Raw genomic sequence first — 21,023 nt, forward strand, 5'->3', positions numbered from 1 at the left:
CACCTTGACTAAATTGGAAAATACGCTTTTTAGAATTTATTTAATCTCTTCCATGATTTTAAATATGTTACTTCCTGTTCTGGATTATTTCATGATGTTGTTGTGAAACACTGGTGGCTGCTGTGTTTATTTCACCATGGATGTGCATTCATTTCACTGAGGGATAAAGCTTGGTAATGGGTAAAAGATTTTGCAATCCTGTACTGGGTGGCTCAATATAAACCTTAATTATCCACCTTACTTGCAACAAAAACATTTTACTGCATTGAAGGTCTTGAAGTTTGGGATGATAATGGGTGGTGATTACACATGGATTTGTTTGTATTATACAGAGGGGAAGTTGGAAAAAAAAAAAACAAGGGAATATAGAGGATAATGCATAGCACGAGCTGAAGTCCACAAACAGTCTAATTGAATGGAAGCACATTAAGTAAATAAGAGGAATAAAGAACAAAGGTAACAGCATGGAAGAGTTTACAGGGACAGGGTGTCCCATTTAAGCCATGCTGCTGGATGAGCAGAGGTCACGCCTGGATGACCGGGTCGCCAACAGTTCCATCCCGATTCAGCCGGGGGTGACACTCGCCGACCCTTCCCTTCCAGCGGGACCTGCCAGCGACGGGGGGAATGCAGGTGAGCCCGAGCTGCCCTGGGACCCGCAGGGCAGAGCACACGGCGGCCCCGAGCGCAGCGGGAGCCGGGAGAGGGGCAGGAACCCCTCCGGGACGGGGCCAGACCTCGGGAACCGTGCCATGAGGCGAAGCATTATTAAAAAACACCGCCCCGCAGCTGAGAGGCACCGGGCCGGCCGCACAAGCCGCGCTGTCCGGGGAGCCGGCACTGCCGCGGGGCCAGGCCGGGCGGGGGAGAAGCGGCACCGAACGCCGCGGTACCGGGGCCAGGCTGGACGGGAGAAACGGCACCGAACGCCGCGGTACAGGGGCCAGGCCAGGGGGGGAAGCGGCACCGAACGCCACGGTACCGGGGCCGCCGGAGCCCGGCGCGCCGGGGCAGCCCCGACATGGCGGCGGGGGCGGGCGGCGGGCGGGGCGGTGACGCGGCGGCGGCGGCCGGTCGGTCCCAGCAGCCCCAGCGCTGCCCGCAGTGACGGGCGGACAAAGGGGCGCCGCGCCAGCCCGCACCAGCGGCCCCGGGCGGGTGAGTCGGGGCGAGGGGCGACAGCGGGCACGGGGCGGGCGGGCGAGCGGAGCGACACCTGCGGCCCGGCCTGCGGGGCCGCGCAGCTCGGGACGGGCCAGGCCTCACGCCCCTGCCCTCCGCAGGCCCTGAGGGAGCGCGGCGGGGCCGGGACGGGCAGCGGGGCGGCGGCCGCGCTCCGAGGCCCCGGCCTGGCGGCGGTTCCCCGCGGGGCCGCGGCTCGCTGTGGGGCCGGGGGTCGCTCCGAGGGGCTGTGACCGGGGCCGGGGTCGGGCCGGGCGGTGCGGTGGGGGCGGTGCGGAGGTGCCGGGCCGGCTGCGGGAGGCGCCGTTATCGCGCAGCTGCCTCAGCCCGTATCGCTGCCGCTCCTCGGTGGAGAACAAAGAGGATCAATTAAGAGTGTGCAATTACGGCCGTGCCCTGCCGGCAGCAGGCACAGCTCGGAACGCCTTTCCTCACGTCGCTCTCCCAGGGAAGAGTGCTCCCCTCTGTTAATCTGAGGCGGTTTGGGGCCACGCAGCGCTAATGAGCACAACACACATTTAAAAATCAGCCAGTTTAGTGCAGAAAACACAAACTTCAAGTGGGGAAATAGAGACTAAAGCACATGTGCCCTTGAATATCTTCTCTAGGATCTTTGTGAGCCTGTAGCAGAATGGATCAGAAGCAATGCACAGTTGTTAATTATTTTTTCACTGCTTTTCATGCCTCTTAGTTGCCTTTAAATATTTCCTTCTATTAGTCACCTTTTCAGCATTTAAAAAAATGTGGTCCTAATAAATCTTGCTGATCAGCATGATCTATGTGTGTGGTCATCCATGCCAATAGTTAATGCTCCAAGACTCTCATTTTACAGCATCCTGGAGATAGTTACTGATGACATTTCTCGTCATCCTGTGAAGGGGTAAACAGTAGCAGTTTTGCAAAGTATCAGTGCAGCTCTGCTGGTTCAAAGGGAACCGTCTGCCTACTGAAATACTTTGCAGAATGTGTGCCTCCATAGATCAGCAAATTGAGGTGAGGTTAACCAACTTGCTCAAGGTCATGGAGTGTCAGTGACAGAGTTAGCAATAATGGAATCCAGCCATCCTGGCTGCTGGCTCTGTGCTCTCATCATTGGGTGGCGCTCCCAAATAATTGCAGGTAGTTTAAACATCGGTTTGCGTAAATGCACGTTGAGGCCTTCAAAACATTTTGGAGAAACAAAATGTTTATGGTGTGCTTCAGGTCCCATGCTGCATTTGCAGGTAGCTTAAAGTGATTGTTCAGCTTGGCATAGGAGGGAATTTTGAAGAAGACTTTGGGGTTTATTTTGTAAATATGCACTCAAAAAGCATCAGTTTTACTGAGTATATAGTGTAGAAAGACTTGTGTAGATTTAGGGGGTAGATCATGAGATGTAACAAAAGTAGATTACACTGTAATTAGTCAACTTTTAAAACAGCAGTGTGGAGACATGACTGTGAAGAGGTTTTCTTCAGAATGAAGTGTTTACTCGATGACATTCTGTAGAGTTATTTGCAGTTATTGTGAAGAAAAACAACCAACAAATGCACTGGGAAGCCATGGTGATGAGTGTGTTGGAAGTTAAAATGGGAACAAAAAAGTTCCTCAGTTGATTTATTTATTCAGCAGATACTTGTTAAGTAAAAACAAATCACAATGGATGTTATTTCTGACCCTGGAGAGCAGTTACGTTTCACTTCGTGTTTTTCTCTGTCAAGTTAAATTTATGAAGAAAGGGATTTCAGAGGAAACACTGGCAGATCTGTGCTATTGTGACACCAGAAGTATATATTTAGTAACTTTAGGGAGGAAAGATCCCTATTGTGCTGAAAAAATACCGGTGACAATTGTTTGTCAGGACTTCAAAGGGCCCTGAGAAGTGAGCTGGCATTGTTCAGGTGTTACCTCTGACAGATCCCTGCTCCTGTGGGAATTTCATCGGTACTGCTGGGAGAAGCCCATCTGTGCAGTGCAAATCGCAGGCCTGAGACCACAGATCCTGGGTTGGGACAGATTTGCTTGTGCTTACCTTTATCTGCAAGTGTTGTGGTGACTGTTGACCACAAAATTTAGTGGTTGTGGTGCAGTGGAGGTGCAGAAGAGCGGCAGCTGAATTTCTGTTCATGAACTGTCTGCGGTATGTGACCTTATTCTCACTGTTAGAGCTGCTGTGGGGTTAATCTGGGCAGAGAGGTTGTGGTGATACAAACTTCCTCTGTAAAAATGTTGGCAGTTTCTCGTTGATGGGAAAGGTGTGCTGTCATCAAGTCTATCAATACTAAACCATCACATCTCCCCAGCATATGTGTGGTTTATCAATCAGTCTTTGGGAAAAGTGCTTTTACTGCTGTCACTTGGTGAGATGTCCCAGCAAGGCGAGTTCTAAGCTAGAACTGTTGTCTTGAAAAGGCTGCTGGTTGCTTTTTTAGGAATCCAGAAATTTATACCCTGAATGACACTGCTGTGTCAGCAAATGTGTCTACTATAGTCCTGCCAGACGTCACTTTTGCAAGTTTGGGTGGTAGCTCCTCATCCAGCCAAGTTAAATAGGAAAAGGAAGCAATAATGGGATATACTTTTTTAAGATTGGTGGCTTTCTGCATGCAGGTTGTGGAATCCTGGGAGTTTTGCACGCTGTTTTCCACAGATGTGTAACAAAAATGAGCCTGTTGATAGGTGTAGTGATCCTTTCCTCCACTGATGCTGAGAATTGTGGGGGTTTGGACCCTGAACACTTGCCATGGACTGAGCTGAAGAAACTGGAGATGTGGGATGAAGCCAGGAATTGGAATGAAACATGTGCAGTGTTTAAATAAAAAAACTAAAGCATCAAAATAATACTGATTATTATAAACAGTACTTGAAAATGTTATTAAACATAGTCAATTAAGTTGTCTAGCAGTAGCTTGCTGTTGGTTTTATGGTAGCTAAAAACATTTATTTGAAAAAAATCCCTTTTGTTAATGTCAAAATTTGCCTGTATTTCTGTTACACATGATGTTCCAAGTTTAGATAGGTATGAGAACCAAAGATTCCAACATATTCTTACTGTGTACTGCATTGAGCTAACTTTGGTAAGAGAAATTTAAATAAATAATTCTTAATCTTCTGCCTATGACAAGCATCAAAAGGTATTTTGTATTCCTACATGCTGGCAGTTTTTCCACATTAGCTTTTCATATAGTCTTTATATGTTTGAATGGAACAATGAAACTCACTTTGCAATCGTGCATGAAGTTGTTCAAGAAATAATACTTACACTTGCTGTACAAAGTCATCCCAGAATTTGTTGATTCTTCTGAAACAAAAGAGATTCACCATAATTCCAAGAAGCACTCAGAACCCAAATTACCACTTAGAGAGTCATTTCTTTTTCTAGACTCTTCTTAATAAGGTAACAGAACATCAGCTTGGAACACTATCATTGGGGATTTGTTTTCAGAATATTATTAGTAGCATTTCAGTGAAGTGGAAACAAACCTGTGCTCTGAAAAGGAACTGGATCATGGGGAAAGACATTCCAGTGAGATCCATGAATTTAAATTCTACAGGGATAATTTGCTATTTTAATAACTAAATGAATAAAATTAAAAGTTTAGTTTGTGAATAAGAATCAGAACCTGTAAATCTGATGGTATGACAGATACACTTTCGTAAACACATCAACGTGTGTCATGTTTCAAGTATGGAATACGTATCTGGTGCTTGGAAATGTGATCATCATGATGTTTATAATGCAGAAACAAGCGTTTGTTTTTGATTGTTCATAATGTTTGGGCTATTTGCTGCTAGAAATTTTAGAAGCTAAATTCTTTAAGGTGCAACTATCCAGTGTATTGAGCTGGAGAACAGCTAAAATGTGCCTTATTTTAAAAAGCTTTAGGGTAAGTGGAAATGACATCTAATGAATCAGTAGAAACTGTTTTGTTATTTTAATATTTTTTGCTATAAAGTTAGACCTCAAAGGACACCTTCAGTTTGATAATTAATCTATAGAAGCTGCAGTAAAATATGACGTTCTTGGGGAGGAGAAAAAGACTTTGTTCTCTCTGTCATGTGTTAAGTCAATGGTATGTGTGCTGAGGAGTCTGGCCTTAATTTTATTTTATGAATTACATTTGAGATTGTTTCTTGGTTGGGTCATAGGTTCTGGTTTTAGTTCTGGAATGTCACTCAAAATAAAACAGAACTCTGGGGGGTGGCAGGGGGAGAATTGTGATTTTGGTTAGAGGTAATGGTGGTAGAGAAACCTGTCATCTCATAATAAAATAGTAAACCCCAAATCTGCTTGGTGTTAGTCATCCCAGTCATTTTTCCATTCATTGCCTGTAACTATCCAGTTGGAACAGGGAGTTTGGTTTAAACAAGACATGAAGGTGTTCCCCATTCCTTTGTTCTGAATCCCTGGGATTTGACATAGCTGGGTGCCTAGGTGAGGAGATTCCTAACTTGTTATACCTCATCCGGGGTGGCCATCCCCATGGAAAGGCTCCTGCCTAAGCAGTGACTCCTGCTGCCTCAGTGTCCTGTCGTTTCCTCATTTCTGCCCTCGTGTTTCTGAGGTGTTGCTGTCCTGAGGCAAGGATGGGATTGATTTTTGCTGTAGTTTGGTTTGTGTTGCAAAGACCCAGCATAAGCAGCCCTGTTCATGGACTGGGCCCCCAAATGCTGCCATGATACACTGGAGAAGTGCTTATCTGTTTATTTTGTAGCAGTTTGTTAAATAGATGGAAACCCAGTGCAAGTGTTTTTTCTATTTCAGTATGTTTGAGGGAACATAAGTAGAGGTAGATTCATAATCAAGCATCATGTTTTATATTTTTGCACCTTTGTTAACTGCCTCTGTTTAGTATAGACTTATGGAAATAATCTTCTTGCCTTTTCTCTTTTTTTCCCCGTTTTTTCCTTTAGAATTGCCAAAATGCTTTGGAATTCTTAAACGATTCAAAAACTGAAGTCTCTGAGGATACAAAATCATAAGAACACAAGAAGCAGCAAGGAGGATTCAGTGCCAATGCAGCAACAAAAAAGACAGCCAGAGTTAGTGGAAGGAAATCTTCCTGTTTTTGTTTTTCCTACAGAACTTATATTTTATGCAGATGACCAGTCAACACACAAGCAGGTGTTGACTCTATATAACCCCTATGAGTTTGCCTTAAAATTCAAAGGTGGGTTTCTTAGGTTAAGTTCTATTTAAGGGTTAGTTGATGATCTTGAACAGTCCAATTATAATTCATGTAACAAATCGTATCTGTGACAAAACCAAACTCTTGTCTCTATACGTATCTGTTGATGAGGCTGGTGATGTATTCATGATTTGTTACCACTCCTGTCCTTTTCCTTGCAGTTCTTTGTACAACTCCAAATAAATATGCAGTGGTGGATGCTACTGGTGCAGTGAAGCCTCAGTGCTGTGTTGATATGTAAGTAGAAGTTGGTTGGGATTTTTCCTAATATACAACATTTTATTAGCTTTATTTCTTTCATTATTTAAGAGGTTGTAAATGACAGCATGCGTGTTATAATATATAAATTGGATAAACATATGTTTTCCTAATTTCCTGTATACCTGTGGCTCTGATTTTTGTTCTTTCCTTCTAAAGCAGAGGTATTACAGTATTGGAGATATGTCCTTTAATTTTGCCTTTTGGCATCAATGAAGTGCCAGTAAATGCATCTTGTAATGGAATTTGTAAACCAGGAGTGAGAATAATATGAGCCTCCTCTGAGCACCTTTCCATTAGAAATAACAAGAAGAACAAAACCCCAAGGGCTGAGATTTGTTTGTGAGAAGCACTTGTTTGCAAATTGGCAAAATGGAAATGTATGCAGTTATACTGAGCACATTTTCCTGGGCCATGTTAATAAAGGTAGTTTTGCCTACCTTTCACCCTGACCACCCATCTCATTCTCAGATCTCTTTATCTCCCCTTTGTCTCTCCTGTCAGGTGTCAGCCCAGTAACTCAGAACAGAAGGAGGCTGCTTAGGTGACCACAGTAATGTACAGGGTCTGTAGGCTGCTGAAAGCTGAAGCAGAGTAGGTGTATAAGCTAAAATAAACCAACTCTTTTTATCTTCTATTTGCCACATTATTTCTGTGCTGATGTACAGATACAGCTGAAGAAAACCTGGAGTACCTAAAAGAGCAGACTGAACTTTTTGAATTGACATTTTCCAAATTGTAAAACACCACCTGGAAACTCTGGCTAACAAATGGCCATATACAGAAACCTTTTGTCAGATAAATAATAACTGTTCTTGGGGAATGGATCTTTATTCCTATAGACTGTTTTCCTTAGGTGCAACTTGAACAATTCCAGGGACTCACCAAATAAGAAGGAAGTTTAGAACATGGAACTAGAAGGTTTCAGTAAGCAGGGGCAACAATGCTAAAAATGGAACTAAACAGGTCAGAATATACCAGTGTACCAGTGAGCTGTTCCATTCTTTAGCAGACATTTACACAAGCTTGGCTACATTTGGTTAAACAAATGGGTTTTATTAAATAAAGGAAGATAAGACATACATGTGTTCCAAGGGGATTTTTTTGTGCAGCAAAACCCCCCATTCCATTCCAGTGGTTGCTGTCTAAGGACAGTGTTTACTGCTAGGATATGAGCAGTACTATGCAAGTGTGGCCATTTGCCAGATAAACAGATATTCTACAGAGCTTCCAATTATGCAATGATCTCTAAAAAGAAACAGGAGAATGTATCTGTTTATAAGGGTCTGCAGAAAATATCTCCATGCTTGGCAGCAGATACATGTTCTCCTAGCACAGTGTTATGTAAAGGTTCTGTTTAGGTTGGTAGTTGGTACCATGGTACTAGGAGTAGGACCACCAATTTAAAAGGAAGTGTTAAAGGAAGAAATCAGAGTTGATCTGCTGTGCTGATATGCTGAGAGCTGTATGAATTAGGATTGTGGGGGGAAAAAGCCTTTTGTTTTAGTGAAGGCAGTTGCCCAGCCAACACTCCACTTGCTGAAAGCCTGTCATAGGAACACTCCTTTGCCTCTGAAGTGACGTAAAACATCACTGCAGCCTCTTGCTGAGGGGATGACTTGGTCTCTGTTTCTGTGTTGAATAGTCTATTCAAACTAGATACCAGTTGCAAGCACTGGCTACGTGCTAATGCTTGTGGATATCTTGATGTGATATAGGTCTTTTAAATGAAGACTGAAAAACAATTTCTTGCAGCATTTTAATGTAAATATTATCACAAAGATCAGTTTATTGAAGCAATTTTAAGACTACTATTCTGTGTTACTAAGGGTACAGTCATTTTTTTTCCCCCTCATGAGATAGCAACTTTTTGATTTGTATGTATGTTCTTCAGATTAGCTGCTGTTATCTTGGAAATTTAGAATAACCTTTCACAAAAAAAACATCTGGAAAAACAGTTGATATCCTTATTTACCCTAAGAGCTGATACCACTTCAAACCCTAAATATTGTAGCTTTTCAATGCTAGATATGTATTCTCATGATGAATCATGAATGCAGAGAGAAGGCAGTTGAGCACAGCACTGCTCAGAGGTCTGTTTTGCTGTTGATCAATGCTATTTTAAAGCTGTGCTTTTTATAGATTCCAAACATGCTCTCAGTGGTGGGTTTCTGATTTTGAGAATCCCTAGCTGACTCTTGTCTGTAGAGGGAATGACTTTTGTTTCTGAGAAAGTAGAATTGTAAAGCTTTGAGCCTGGTTTCCTCAAGAAGCTGGACTGTTGCTTGCCAAACATCTGTCCAACTCCTTTCCTTCCCTCTCCACTCCCATCCCCTCATTTTAAAATCACTGGCCAGCATCAAACAACTTTGATACATGAGGAGGAGGCATCTTTCAGATAATTGATGTTTTGAGGCAAAAATGGGCTTGAGATAAAGACTTTACTGTCCTCTTTGGCCAGGAGCATTAATATTTGGGAATTAAAGCAAACATAAGGAGGGGAGAGAGGAGGTAAGATCAAGTCTTCAAGAACATTGAGTGATGGAAGTGGTAATGGAGGTGTGGATTATTCCAATTTATCTGGAGGAGGGGGGACAGAGGGCAAACCTTGATACAGGATGTGATGTGATACAGGCATGCTTCTTAGTAGTTCATCTGTTTGAAAATATTTTTCTACATCTGTCTGAAAATGTTATTTTTCTACAGTGTGATTCGTCACAGAGACGTTCGGGCTTCTTACTATGGTGTCATAGATAAATTCCGTCTGCAAGTGTCTGAGCAGAGCCAGAGGAAAGCATTAGGGAAAAAGGAGATTATTGCTACTCTGCTTCCATCTGCAAAGGAACAACAACAACAAAAGGAAGAGGAGGAAAAACGAATAAAAGAACACCTGGCTGAAAGTGTCTTTTTTGAGCAGACTTTGTGTCAACCAGGTAGCTGAAACCTTTTACCCCTCCTATGTTCTGAATCGGTTTTGAACAGCTCAAGTGACTAGACTTAAAATATTTCTTAAATATAAACAGAAATAAATTTTAAAATAATTCATTTTATTCACCTGTAAGACTGCTGTCTTTATCACTTGAGGATGACAGTATTCAAGAACCCAAACTGTAGCTATTCTGTTTATGCTGTCTTGATCAATCAAGACCCTTTGCTGCCCTATGTTTGCATGCCATACCTTGGAGAGTGCATCCACTGTTCCTCTGGAGCAGGAGTTCTCCTACAGACAATGGGAATTAATCTGTGGAAGGATGGTGGTTATTTTTTCCCTTGGGCTCTTTCAAAACATGCCCCTTCTGAGTTTGTTCCAAACCCTTAATCCCTCATTTCCTGATGAGCAGAAAATATTGCCAGAACATCTTCTAAAGTGCTCCTTGTTCTGTGCCCTGTCCTTTGTCTGTCCCACAGTAGATGGCTGAAAACTCTGTGTGTTTCATACACACAGTGAGGAAGTGAATCAACAGTCTTGAAAACCTGGGCCAGACAGTTAAATGGAAGGGGTAGGATATAAAGTGTCAAATTGTACCTGAAATGAATCTAAACTGATTATTGAAGGTCTACATTCTTCTTACTTTTACTGATTTATATGAAATGTTCTTGTCATTGTTAGATTTTTCAGGAGAACAAAAATCTATTCCAGAAAATAGCTGAACCTCCTTGAGAGTGTTAATGTTATTAAAATGAATCTGTTTCACTATTTTTACTTAGTTTGTTGACTGCTGAAACACTTTTTATTAAAAAAAAACCCCTTCATAATAGATATTAGTAGGATACACAGTTAAAGCAAACCTGCAAAGGTCTCTGGGCTCACAGAATAAAATGTTCTGTGATAGTTGCTCCAGGACTGAGGGCCTGAGCTATCCTGAGCAATCTGATACTGGTCTTATTCCAAATGCTGTTTCCCTGCTTAAAAACTTTGTTGACTATGTTATATTGCTTACTTACAGAAAAGCAGTAAACAAAGAAACTCCAGTTTTGCATGTAACCTGCAACCTGGAAATAAGAGATTTATAAAATTAAAATACAGCACATATTGCTAGTCACTGAGGATAGGAGGAAGTGGTAAAAACATCGGCTATTTTCCAGTGGGTCTTAAGGATTTGGTTAGAAGTATTCAGCTAACATGTTGACAGCTCTTTTCAAAGATGACACAGTGGGCCTTTGAGTAGGTTCCAGCTGTTAAAGTGCAGGGCAATAAAGACCATGAAGGACTCTTTATTGTCTGTGGTTTGCATTTCCTTATTCTGGTAGTCTGACTGGACTGTCAGAGTGGTTCACTCTCACAGTTTTTAAAGTAAGATTCAAATTTTACTGATTTGTGGCATCTAAACTGACACTGGCTCAGGTGTAGCCTGAGCCTGTAAAGAATGAAGGGAATGTACATTCCTGTGAAGAATGAAGGGGAGCTCATCTGGCCCAAGAGCCTGTGCTCCTGCTGCAGACAGCTTTTGATCAGGAGGTGGGAGCAGTTACCTGCCTGTGCAGGTCTTTTGGGTGCTCTTAACTGATTGATTACTGACACTGAAGGAACATATCGAGGAATGGAGTCAGGATGCACGAGGAAACCTCAAGCATTGCTGAGACATCCAGCTGGCCTGAGTGTGTATATATAGCAACTGGGCCTGGCAGGCTCTGTTTCTCCAGAAGGGAGGGGTTTGGGAAGTCATGTGAAAACAAGTTCCAGCATCAGAACAGGGAGCAGCCTCCTCCACTGCAGAATGCAGAAGGTTTAGAAGGGTGGGTTTAAGAGTTGTCTTCCACCTCCTGCAAACTCCACAGCAAAAAGGAAAATCTGAGGGTATTTCAGCTCCCATGTACTGCAGGCATTTTTGCAGAATACTTAATGTTTATATTATTTAGATCTTCCTTGTAATTGGTGCTGTCTTGCTTTTTCAGAAAACAGAACTGCCTCGTCGGGACCTAGTTTACTCACAGTCTTCCTTGGAGTAGTGTGTGTCGCAGCACTAATGCTACCTACATTGGGGGAAATGGAATCCCTGGTGCCTCTCTACCTCCACTTAAGTGTGAATCAAAAGTTAGTAGCTGCTTATGTTTTAGGTAAGTACTTGGGATTTTATAAACATTTTCCTGCAACATTTATGAGTTTGGAAAACTTCAGCTGCCTCGGCCAGTGGTCTCAGGAAACTGGATGGAGACAAAGCACCACGTTACATTTTGTAGATCCTAATTTGTAGCCATGGTGATAGCAGGGTAAATTAAGTGTTTTAGACCAGATTTGAGTTGATCCCTATTGCACACAGGCCCCTACGTGCTAATTTCAGCTTTATTTGGTGATGGGCCAACAGCAGTCATCTGCCAGCACACCTGAACGGAATGTGCTGTTTCTTACTCTTGCATTGCAATAGTTCCTCTATTGCAGAATGCAGAAGGTGTTATTGTGTTTCTCCCTCCAGCCCCCATGAGCTGCTTTTAACACCTCATTCTCAGTACCTGTTTAACAAGCAGTTGATATGTGTAGCAGTAAGTTGTTGTAAACCCCGAGACCACTACCATCCACAGTTCTTCCTGATCTGTGACTTGCTCCTGTATTAGCTAGCATAGATGAGTTCAACATTTCATTTGTTATGACTATTTCTCTGTAACTATTTCAGATTTGAAGAACAGTCACACTAAACTCAATTCTCCTGTCCCACTACGTGGCAGAAATGAGGATTTAAAGGAAAAGAGCTAGGCAGCTCCAAACTGATAGCTAGAGGTGAGGTAGTGATGGGAAAAGGTGCAAGTTTGTGATGGTTCATGCACACTCTGCTGATTCACAAAGGTCCATCTGCTGAAGTGGTTTGAAATCTCACTTGTGGCTCTTTGCCCAAGCTGATGCTGATGGATTCTCAGATCAGGACCTTGCAGTAATCCTCACTTTGTTTTTATCTCTGCTTTTGAAAATTACTCCAGGTTCTGCTGGCACCACTACAGTTTTAAGCCTTTTGACTTTATACATTTGCAACCACAAACCTGTTTCTAGATTCCCTTTGCAGTTTTGAGAGGTTTTGACTTCTTTGCTGGCAGCGTTTTTAGTGTTTTCATGGAGAGATGCTTTTGTGTGCAGCTCTTGCTCATGTAGAAAGTCAATTGCTCTTGAGAAGTTGAAACACTTTATTCCACAAGGAAGTACAACTCGATTGTGGAGCATTTAATTGGAAAGTGTTATACCACACCAACAGGACTATATGATATTTGAGAAGTATTTGATTTACAGAAATGAGTTAAACCCTTTATTGTCTGGAAGTCCCTGTACAAGTGGTTCTCCAGAAGCCTCTGCTGTTCCTCTGTGATGAGGGAATTGATCCAAGCTAAGGATCCAGCAGCTGTGGGAGCACTGATTGTCTGCACCAATACAGACCTTAATAAATAGCTGAGCTGTAGTTCCTCTTTAAGGGATGAAATGGAAGGCAGTGTTGCAGCTTTGTTCTGTCATGCTCCTGCCTTCACCATCTTCATAAAGTAGCCAAGTTCAATCAGTATGGAGTGGCAGGAGATGAAATAGTCTCAGAAATTCTTTATCCATGGTGAGATCTGTAGGCTTTAGCTGAGCTTTCTGCAGTGAAAGGCTGTTACAGTGACACCATCTGAGCCTGCAAGAAATTGAGATTGCCCAAGAACTGATGAATTGTTATTTTGATGTTGCATAAGGCTGGAATTCAGGGAGCCCCTATGTTCTTCCATCTGCCTCTCTTACCTTGTGCAATATGACCCATTGCTAAGAACTGCAGATTTGTACTTTTTCCTATATCAGCACATAATTAAAACGAACTTTTCAGTGTGTCACGAGTAGGTTTATTAGCCCCTGTTTCCTGTTTTCATCTGGTTTTAATTGTTTTTAACCTCTATCAGAGCAGTCCTTTTTTTCCCTCCCTCTCTAAAGGTCACAACAAAGAGTCTGTTGAAAGCTCCGTCTGCAGACTGACAAGGAAGTTTAACATCTTTGTCTAAAACTGGTCTTTGATCAGTTATTATTCACAAAGCAGAAAAAAAAGCCTTGGAGCCTTCAACTGATCTGCCTTACTGATGATTCAGCATTGGAATGACACTGCCCATAACTGGCCCCCATGAGAAATGGGGTCTGGGTGCTGGTGTTACACTTACTTAAGTCAAAAGTTCAATGTTAAGATTTTCCAGCAGAGAGATCAGTAATTGTTTGGAGTATTTCTGTCTTCTTTGACATTCAGTTATTAAGTGCACCACACGTCAGTGTTGATTTTTGACTATATCAAAATTTGGAGTGATACTTCTAATATTTAAGTGTGTGTATAAATGCATTCTGCATGTATTTATGCACTTTTACCGTGTTTTCTGGCCTGTGACAGGGTAAACTCTTTATTTTAAATGTTTTATTTTGAGTGAAATAGAAGTGTTTAGTTCTTAATTCTTGTCTTTCAGGTCTCATCACCATGGTTATTTTGAGAACATGAGCAATGAGTTCATAGGATGTCAAACACCTTACTGTATATTCACATCATGAATGTGGACTGCCTTTTACTCCCATTTGGCTCATTAAGATGCTAGCAAAACTGTTCAGTGATTTAAGATACCTTCAGAAGTGTAATATATTTTAACTGTGTATAATAAATGAAAGACTCAAAGCACTTTGCAGTGCTTCTGTAACAGACAGCTATGAAATGTTCAGTGATACCTGTGAAAATAATTTGAAAAAAACTTTTATATCTATGCCTACTGTAAAAAATCCTTATTAAAACAACATTTGTTATTTTTAGTCTACGTTCACATCAGTGCGTGATCACTATAAAAGCAAACTGTCTTCTGTAAAAAACCACTCATTTGGTTTGTGGTTGTACCTGCCAAGGCTGGCATGTAACACTTCTGTATATACATACCAGAGGGGTGAGAGTCATGACTGATCATTGAAGAAAATGAAAAATTCCATCAATGGAATTATGAAATAAACCGTGAATTTTAGGTGAAGAAGTAATTCTCAAATTTCTTACTTCATCATTACCAGTGTATCATTGAGTGCTCATTTTCTTACCTGGAGAAATAATTTCTTGCAACAGCCATTTTGTACCACAATTATTAGATAATAAAAACAAATTTCTGTAATCAGATCCCTTCATTTCTTAGGGATGCATGGAAGTGGCATTAATGGAAGCTGAACTCATATTAATACAAAATTCACCATTTTTTCTATTTTAGAGACCAAACTAAGTGAAATAGCAAAATTTCTCTACATCCCTCCTCCCACAGCTACCACAGCGAATTCTATCAGAAACTCCTGCTTAAATGCCAGTTTCATATTTGAGGTGAACATTAATCTTGTTTCATACAACAAGTATTTCCCTTCATATGACATTTCATTGTCGAGATGTTAATTCTAAAAGGGCAGCTATTACTGCATTGGATTCATACAGACAAATCTTTGTTTGTAAGAAGTCTATAGAGTATGCTCTGATATGAATAATAAAGTTTGGAAATCAAACCTTTCCCCCTGCATGTCATGGGTTGCTTTTCTGCTTACACATGGAAATACAAAGAAACCGTGCAAAAAATGTGTTTCTTTAAAAAAAAAAAAAGGAAAAAGAGAAAGAGAAGTTTTTAAAAGTTGTTAACTACTACATTTTTTCTTACATACTGCTACTTCAATTTGATTCTCGGAAGAGCTGAGCTTGTGTCATCCATTGATCAGCATCAGATGATAAAGTCAAACATTAACATTCACTAAGAACAAAAACCAAAAAAGGTTCCCAGCTGCTTTAGAGGGCCGTGTGCCAGGGCCTGCTGCAGGCACAGCACCTCCCTCCAACACTGAGCTCATGGCTGGGTCAGTGTTTTCCTGCCTCTGCAGGCCTCTGTGCTCGTAGCTTCACTGTTCCTCAGTAGCTGCACTGTGAACTCTGATTTTCACCAGGTGCTTTAACCTGCTGCTGCCTGGGGAAAGGTGAGGGAAGGGAGCAGAAGTCGGGGAGATAAAAGTGCCATGTGGTACCTTATCTTAGCACCCAACAGCCAGGCTGAATATTCTGTTGTGCCCAAGCTGATTAAACAAGCCCAACAGAGCCCTTTTCCCCCCTATATCCTGTGGTTCCAGTCATGGACCAGGGTCATGTTTTGCCATGCAGTTGCAGAAGTGAAAATCTCACCTGTAGGAACCCAGAGTCACTGAGTGACTGTAACCAGGTCTGACACCTGCAGCTGCCTCAGTCCTGCAGGACAGCACATGCATGGAGAAGGGAGATCACTGGACACAGATGCCAGCAGTGGTTTTCAAAGAATCTGAAGAGAAATGATTGGGTTAGAAAAACACCTCGACCAAAGAAATCAGGAACAGAAAGTTATCATCAACCAAAAAGACTAAAAGCACTGGACCACTTTGTCAAGGCAACGGAGGAGCAATACACAAAAAAAATAGATTACATGCACAGAGTAACTCAGCAGATGCAGATAAAACTGATGCTTGGGTGAAATAAGGATGACAAGTGTGAATTCTGACTTCTTTCTCCTTCAGGGAGGTTGCAGCACACTGCAGAATCACAGATTTATCCCAGTTTAGGGATGTTTCAGTTCAGCACTGAGGGAGAACATATCAAGTTATGTTACAGCATAGTCATAGCAGGACACCAGTAAAATTTTACCAGGTGGATATGCAAGATCAGGAAGATATTTCCTGATTTTATGCCTATTTATGTACATGCACATACCTCTAGTACTTACATACTAGACTTTGAGAAAACACTGAATGTCTTTGGAAATAAGACCTGAGACACTGAATATACCTCTTAGAAACACCAGGAAAAGTAGTTAAGTGTTCACGTCATTTCCCATTCCTGACTCCTAACACAAACAAACAGTCATTTCCTTGCAATGGGCAAGTGCTTTCAGCAGACAGTTGGGAGGGCTTTGAGATCATCCAGCAGAAACAATCCTGGTGTTTACCCAGCACTTGCTGTGGCACCGATGCCTCAGACGAGCCGTGCTGGCAGCAGAAGTGGGAGTGTCACTCCCAGTCATGGTACATGATCTTCTCTAAGTGTTTGCACTTGTCTGGATCAGAAAATCCTGAGGTGATTGTGTTTCTCTAGAGGAGTGAATCACAGAGTGCTTGAAAACTTGAGTAGACCCAGTGCACCGTTGTTGCAGAGCTCCAGGGACAGAAGGGGCTGCCAGGGAATCAATTAATTGCACCAGAGATCAGCTGATAATGGAGCCCCAGGGAGCAGGGCCACCACCTGGAAACAAGCCAGCCCCTGCAAAGGGAAAAGCTGAGCTGCTGCTGCTGACATGTCTCAGGACATGCCCCAGGAAGACAATGGGGTGTTGCTGTCAGATGGGAACAGTCACTGCTCCTCTTGAAACCATTCCACAGGGATGTTTGCAGCAGCTCCAAGAGCAACCCATGCACAGAACTGTGCCTTCAACAAAAAAAAAGCAGAGAAACCCTGCAATCAGCTAATTAAGAACTGTCAAAGCCAATCATATGTTATTTCATCTTATGCTCATCATATGTACAAGTATCTGACAACCAACAAGCCTAAACTGGAAAGAGGCTGCTGAATAGGTTTGGCAATAAATCATTGTATTTTAGTCCTCATTTAACATATATTTAAGATACCTCGCTTTCCTTCTAACAGCTTTCCTTATAAATGCCAAGTTCCATCGCCCCTTTCTTTTGTCAGGAGTGTGAATCTCACACTTCAAACTTTCACTCAGGCCCACATCAAATTTAAGGACCAAGTCTTAAAAAGCCTCTTTTACAGGAGGCCTTAAAAAATCCCCAAACCTTGAATCATCTTCTCTGCCAGGTGGGTTTTGAGTTGCTGGGTTGGAGCAGCTCAGGTGCTTTCCCCTCTGACCTTGCATGAGCCCCTCTGGGCAGAGAAAAGAAGGGAACCAGGGAACCAAGCATGCAGGGCTGAGCAATCCTGGTACCGACCCTCCTGCCAGCTCTGTGCAGATAGAGGGGACAAGTGACCGTGGAAAACAATGGAAAACGGGTTCTGTCCTGTGTCCCTGGGAAACAGAAGCTCACCTGCTTGCCACAGTGTAGGGAAGGCACCATCTCTCATAGAGCTGGAGGAGAAACAGCCAAAGTTAATAGTGCTGGAGTCTCTTTCCTGCAGGCATAATGTGCTGCCTGAGGAAATTAAATTAAAACTGAAACCACTGAAGGAGAGGGAAGTTCACTGCAGCCAGCAGCCCATCACTCACTTGTTAGTGCCCCACAGGAGCTCGTGAGGACTGGGAAACCAGCACCACGCAGTCAGCAAGAGCCATTTACAGATAACAACCTCAGTGAAAGGAGCCTGGAGAGCAAGAGCATCCTCCAAAAGGAGAGCTGGAGGAATGAACACAGGCAGACAACACTCAGCATCTCAGCTAACGCCGAGTAACGAGTAAAGGGATACACTCGCTCACTTTTGGGTGTATTTTTGTCTTCTTTAGAAGCTCTCCACTGAACGCTAACGAGCTGTTTACTTTGGATAATGAGCTGTAGCTAATGCACGTCAGCTCTAGGAAATCTGCAAAGCTGTATGACCATGCTGACAATATAATGTGGAACTGCATGCAGGCAAAGCGACCACACTGGTCTTCAAAACAGCAGAGACTGCAAAGAAATAATTTAAGCAAGAGCACAACCACAATTACAGCTATGGATGTCTCCTCACTGTGAGGAAAAAGGCTGGTAAGGTCTACCTGAGTGAGTAACAGACATCCTGTAATGGAATTTAAATCCATGTTTCTAGTTTAAAAAAACAAAAGTCATAAAATTTTTCAATAGCAAAATATGATTTATAGTTACAAAATGAGAGTATTGTTCTCTAGAAAACTGCATACTCAGTGGCTTGAGGTATGAACATGAAGGCATTAGATGAACAATTGCTTTGACAAACAAAAAAACACCATCAAGAGACAAAACTGCAGTAGGGCTCTGGAAACCCGTGTTCCATCAACATCACCAAACCCATTAGCGCCTTTCCCTCAGGAATCTGCCAGGAATCTCCACAATCCAAACCCACTGCTGAAGTGAATGCACTTAAAATGAAAGGATGTTGATGTTATTTTTAGCAGGAAGCTTCTTGCAGTGATTTACACTGGCTTGAAAGGCAGCACAGTACCTGATTTCTGTGCCACTAACACTGATGTGTGCTATGCACATGATGGATTTGATTTTTCTCCACACAAAGACAAAAACTAACCAGGTGAACCACATTTCCAAAGATTAGTTCCTGCAGCAAAATCTGCTTCCTCTCGAGCAGCTCTTCCTACCCCGGTTGACATCCAGCAAAATTCTTAAACATTTACATACAATTATTTGTTGTGGAAGGAAATCTTAAAATAGCAAGCATTTTCTAAGGCTCTTACGAAGGAAATAGAAGAATAAGAAACCAAACTAACAGAAGAATTTTAAATCTGATAAATGCCAGATTTGTCTGAGGAATCTTTGTGGCACTGGGGATGTCTCACCAGTTCCTTGAGAGACACAGGGGAGCCAGCACGAAGGCGTGTGAAGGCTTGTTTGGTTTTGGTTTGAATGCACTCGACTCCTCCCCCCTTCTGAAATTTCTGCTCCCAGCCAGCTACTGAAAGTCAAACAAGGTTATTCTCCTTCAGTGGCTTATATTTTTTTTGCCTCCTCTCTCATGCTTGTACCACAAAGCCCCAGTGGTGGAAGCAGTGTCAGTGTGTGTGTGGGGTCTGTGGGATACAGGGTGTCTGCCTTGAGTGCTCCATGCCAGAGGAAAAGAATCTCCTAAGCAAGGCCTGGGCTGGCTGGCAGCTGCTCTCAAGTTGATCAAACAAGGATGCTCCCACCAGATATGCAGAAATGGGAAGGCTCCACTGGTACAGGTAAAATAATCACCCCTAGAAAATGAACCTGAGGTGACAATTTTTACACCCAGTTATTGAAAAGGATTCTTGCCAAGCACTCCTCTCTGTGTCAGTAAGGTTTTAATTACTGTACTGTAGCTGTAAACATTCAGTGTCATTTACAAATATTTTAACTTGTTGCTTCCAGGAGAAGAGGGATCAACTTAAACTCCATCTGCCTGTTGGTGATGAGAAAGGTTGCTTAAAACAGAATAGGAAGAGCTCACACAGTTTAATTATGACTCCTGAAGCTCTCTATTTTAAGTAAATGAGTTACAACTCCAGCATATGCAAGAATACAACAGCATAAAGTGAACATTTCTGAAATGACGACTGCTAAGGGAGGCACAAGCTGTTCCAAAGCTCATGGAGTGCTGGAGGTCCCTCCAGTCACTTCACTGGCAAATCATTGCACAATAGCAGGGCTGGACTCACAAACAGCACCGATACTGGAACCACAGCACACATCTATAAATGGAAATACCTCAGTCTCACCAGACTTTGGAGACTTGTTTTGTTTTTCTGTGGGTTGGTGATCATTTACATTCGAGTTTTCTGAAAAAAGGTGAGAAGAAAGAATTTAAGTTCTTACACTGATCTCAGGAGGACCTTGAGCAGTTGCTCAGCTGAGCATTCAGGTCACCTGCCTGGCTGGCAACACACAGAAGATCCTGCAAGTCAATCTAGCTGAGGCAGAGGCTCATTTTTCCTGGCATTTGTACCTCTCTTCCAGAGGGAAGTATCTATCCCTCTGCTAAATGCAGCAACCACTGAAGGGTTCATTCCAAAAATACAGCCCCCTGAGCACTGGCACGGTTCCTGATGTTCCCTCAGCAACTGTGTCACTCTGGAGAAGGTGGAAGGAAGAACACCCCCCATCACTTGTCAAGGAAGACACAGTGGCCCAAGATCTGATCTAACTGCCAACAAATCCTGCAGGATAATTTTCAACCAGATCAAGCAAGTGCTGAACCCGAGTGGGATTTTTGGAAGGTGCCATTCGTGACAGAATCCCAGAGAGAAGCAGAGGCAATATTAAAAGTATGAGCTACTAGACAAGTTGATTATGTGCATTGTATAACATCCTGATTCCCTGCATCCAGATACATGTTCTGGAGTATAATTGGTTCCAAAAATTTTCATTTCAGTGAAAAAAAGTCCCTATATGTGTCACTGGACTCCAGGGAGAGAAACTGCAGCTTCTTGGCGACTTGGAGATAAAACGCTGAGATGCTTTCCCACAATTTCAATGTAATTTCTGCTTTGCAAAAGCAGGGAAAGGAATGGATACAGATAAATAACTATTTCACTCTCCTCCAACAGCATTAATTGACCCAGAGAGGCTGTGGACTCCCATCCCTAGAACTGTTCAAGGCTGGCTTGGACTGGGCTTGGAGCCACCTGGTCTGGTAGAAGATGTCCCTGCCCACAGCAGGGGGTGGGATGAGATGGTTTTTAAACCTTCCAACCCATTCCATAATTCTGTGATTAACTGCCCTATTAAGGCAAACCACAAAGACTCTTCCCAAGAGTTAAGACCCTCAGTACTTCCCACTAGCCAGCAGAAGCTTCTCT

The 21,023-nt window shown here is 42.6% G+C and overlaps 1 protein-coding gene across 1 annotated transcript; it reads left to right on the plus strand.

The window, feature by feature from the left end:
* The first annotated feature begins 1,046 nt into the window (after nt 1–1,046).
* MOSPD1 (motile sperm domain containing 1) lies at nt 1,047–15,066 on the plus strand. The gene is made up of 6 exons (XM_014887432.2): nt 1,047–1,158; nt 6,076–6,332; nt 6,512–6,587; nt 9,315–9,541; nt 11,505–11,666; nt 14,007–15,066. Exons 2-6 carry the CDS (start codon nt 6,179–6,181, stop codon nt 14,036–14,038), a joined length of 651 nt encoding a protein of 216 aa, XP_014742918.1. The 5' UTR covers nt 1,047–1,158; nt 6,076–6,178; the 3' UTR covers nt 14,039–15,066.
* Nucleotides 15,067–21,023: the final 5,957 nt, after the last annotated feature.

The sequence above is a fragment of the Sturnus vulgaris genome, chromosome 14 (genome assembly GCF_052056855.1).
Source record: "Sturnus vulgaris isolate bStuVul1 chromosome 14, bStuVul1.hap1, whole genome shotgun sequence".
NCBI classification, from domain to species: Eukaryota; Metazoa; Chordata; class Aves; order Passeriformes; family Sturnidae; genus Sturnus; species Sturnus vulgaris.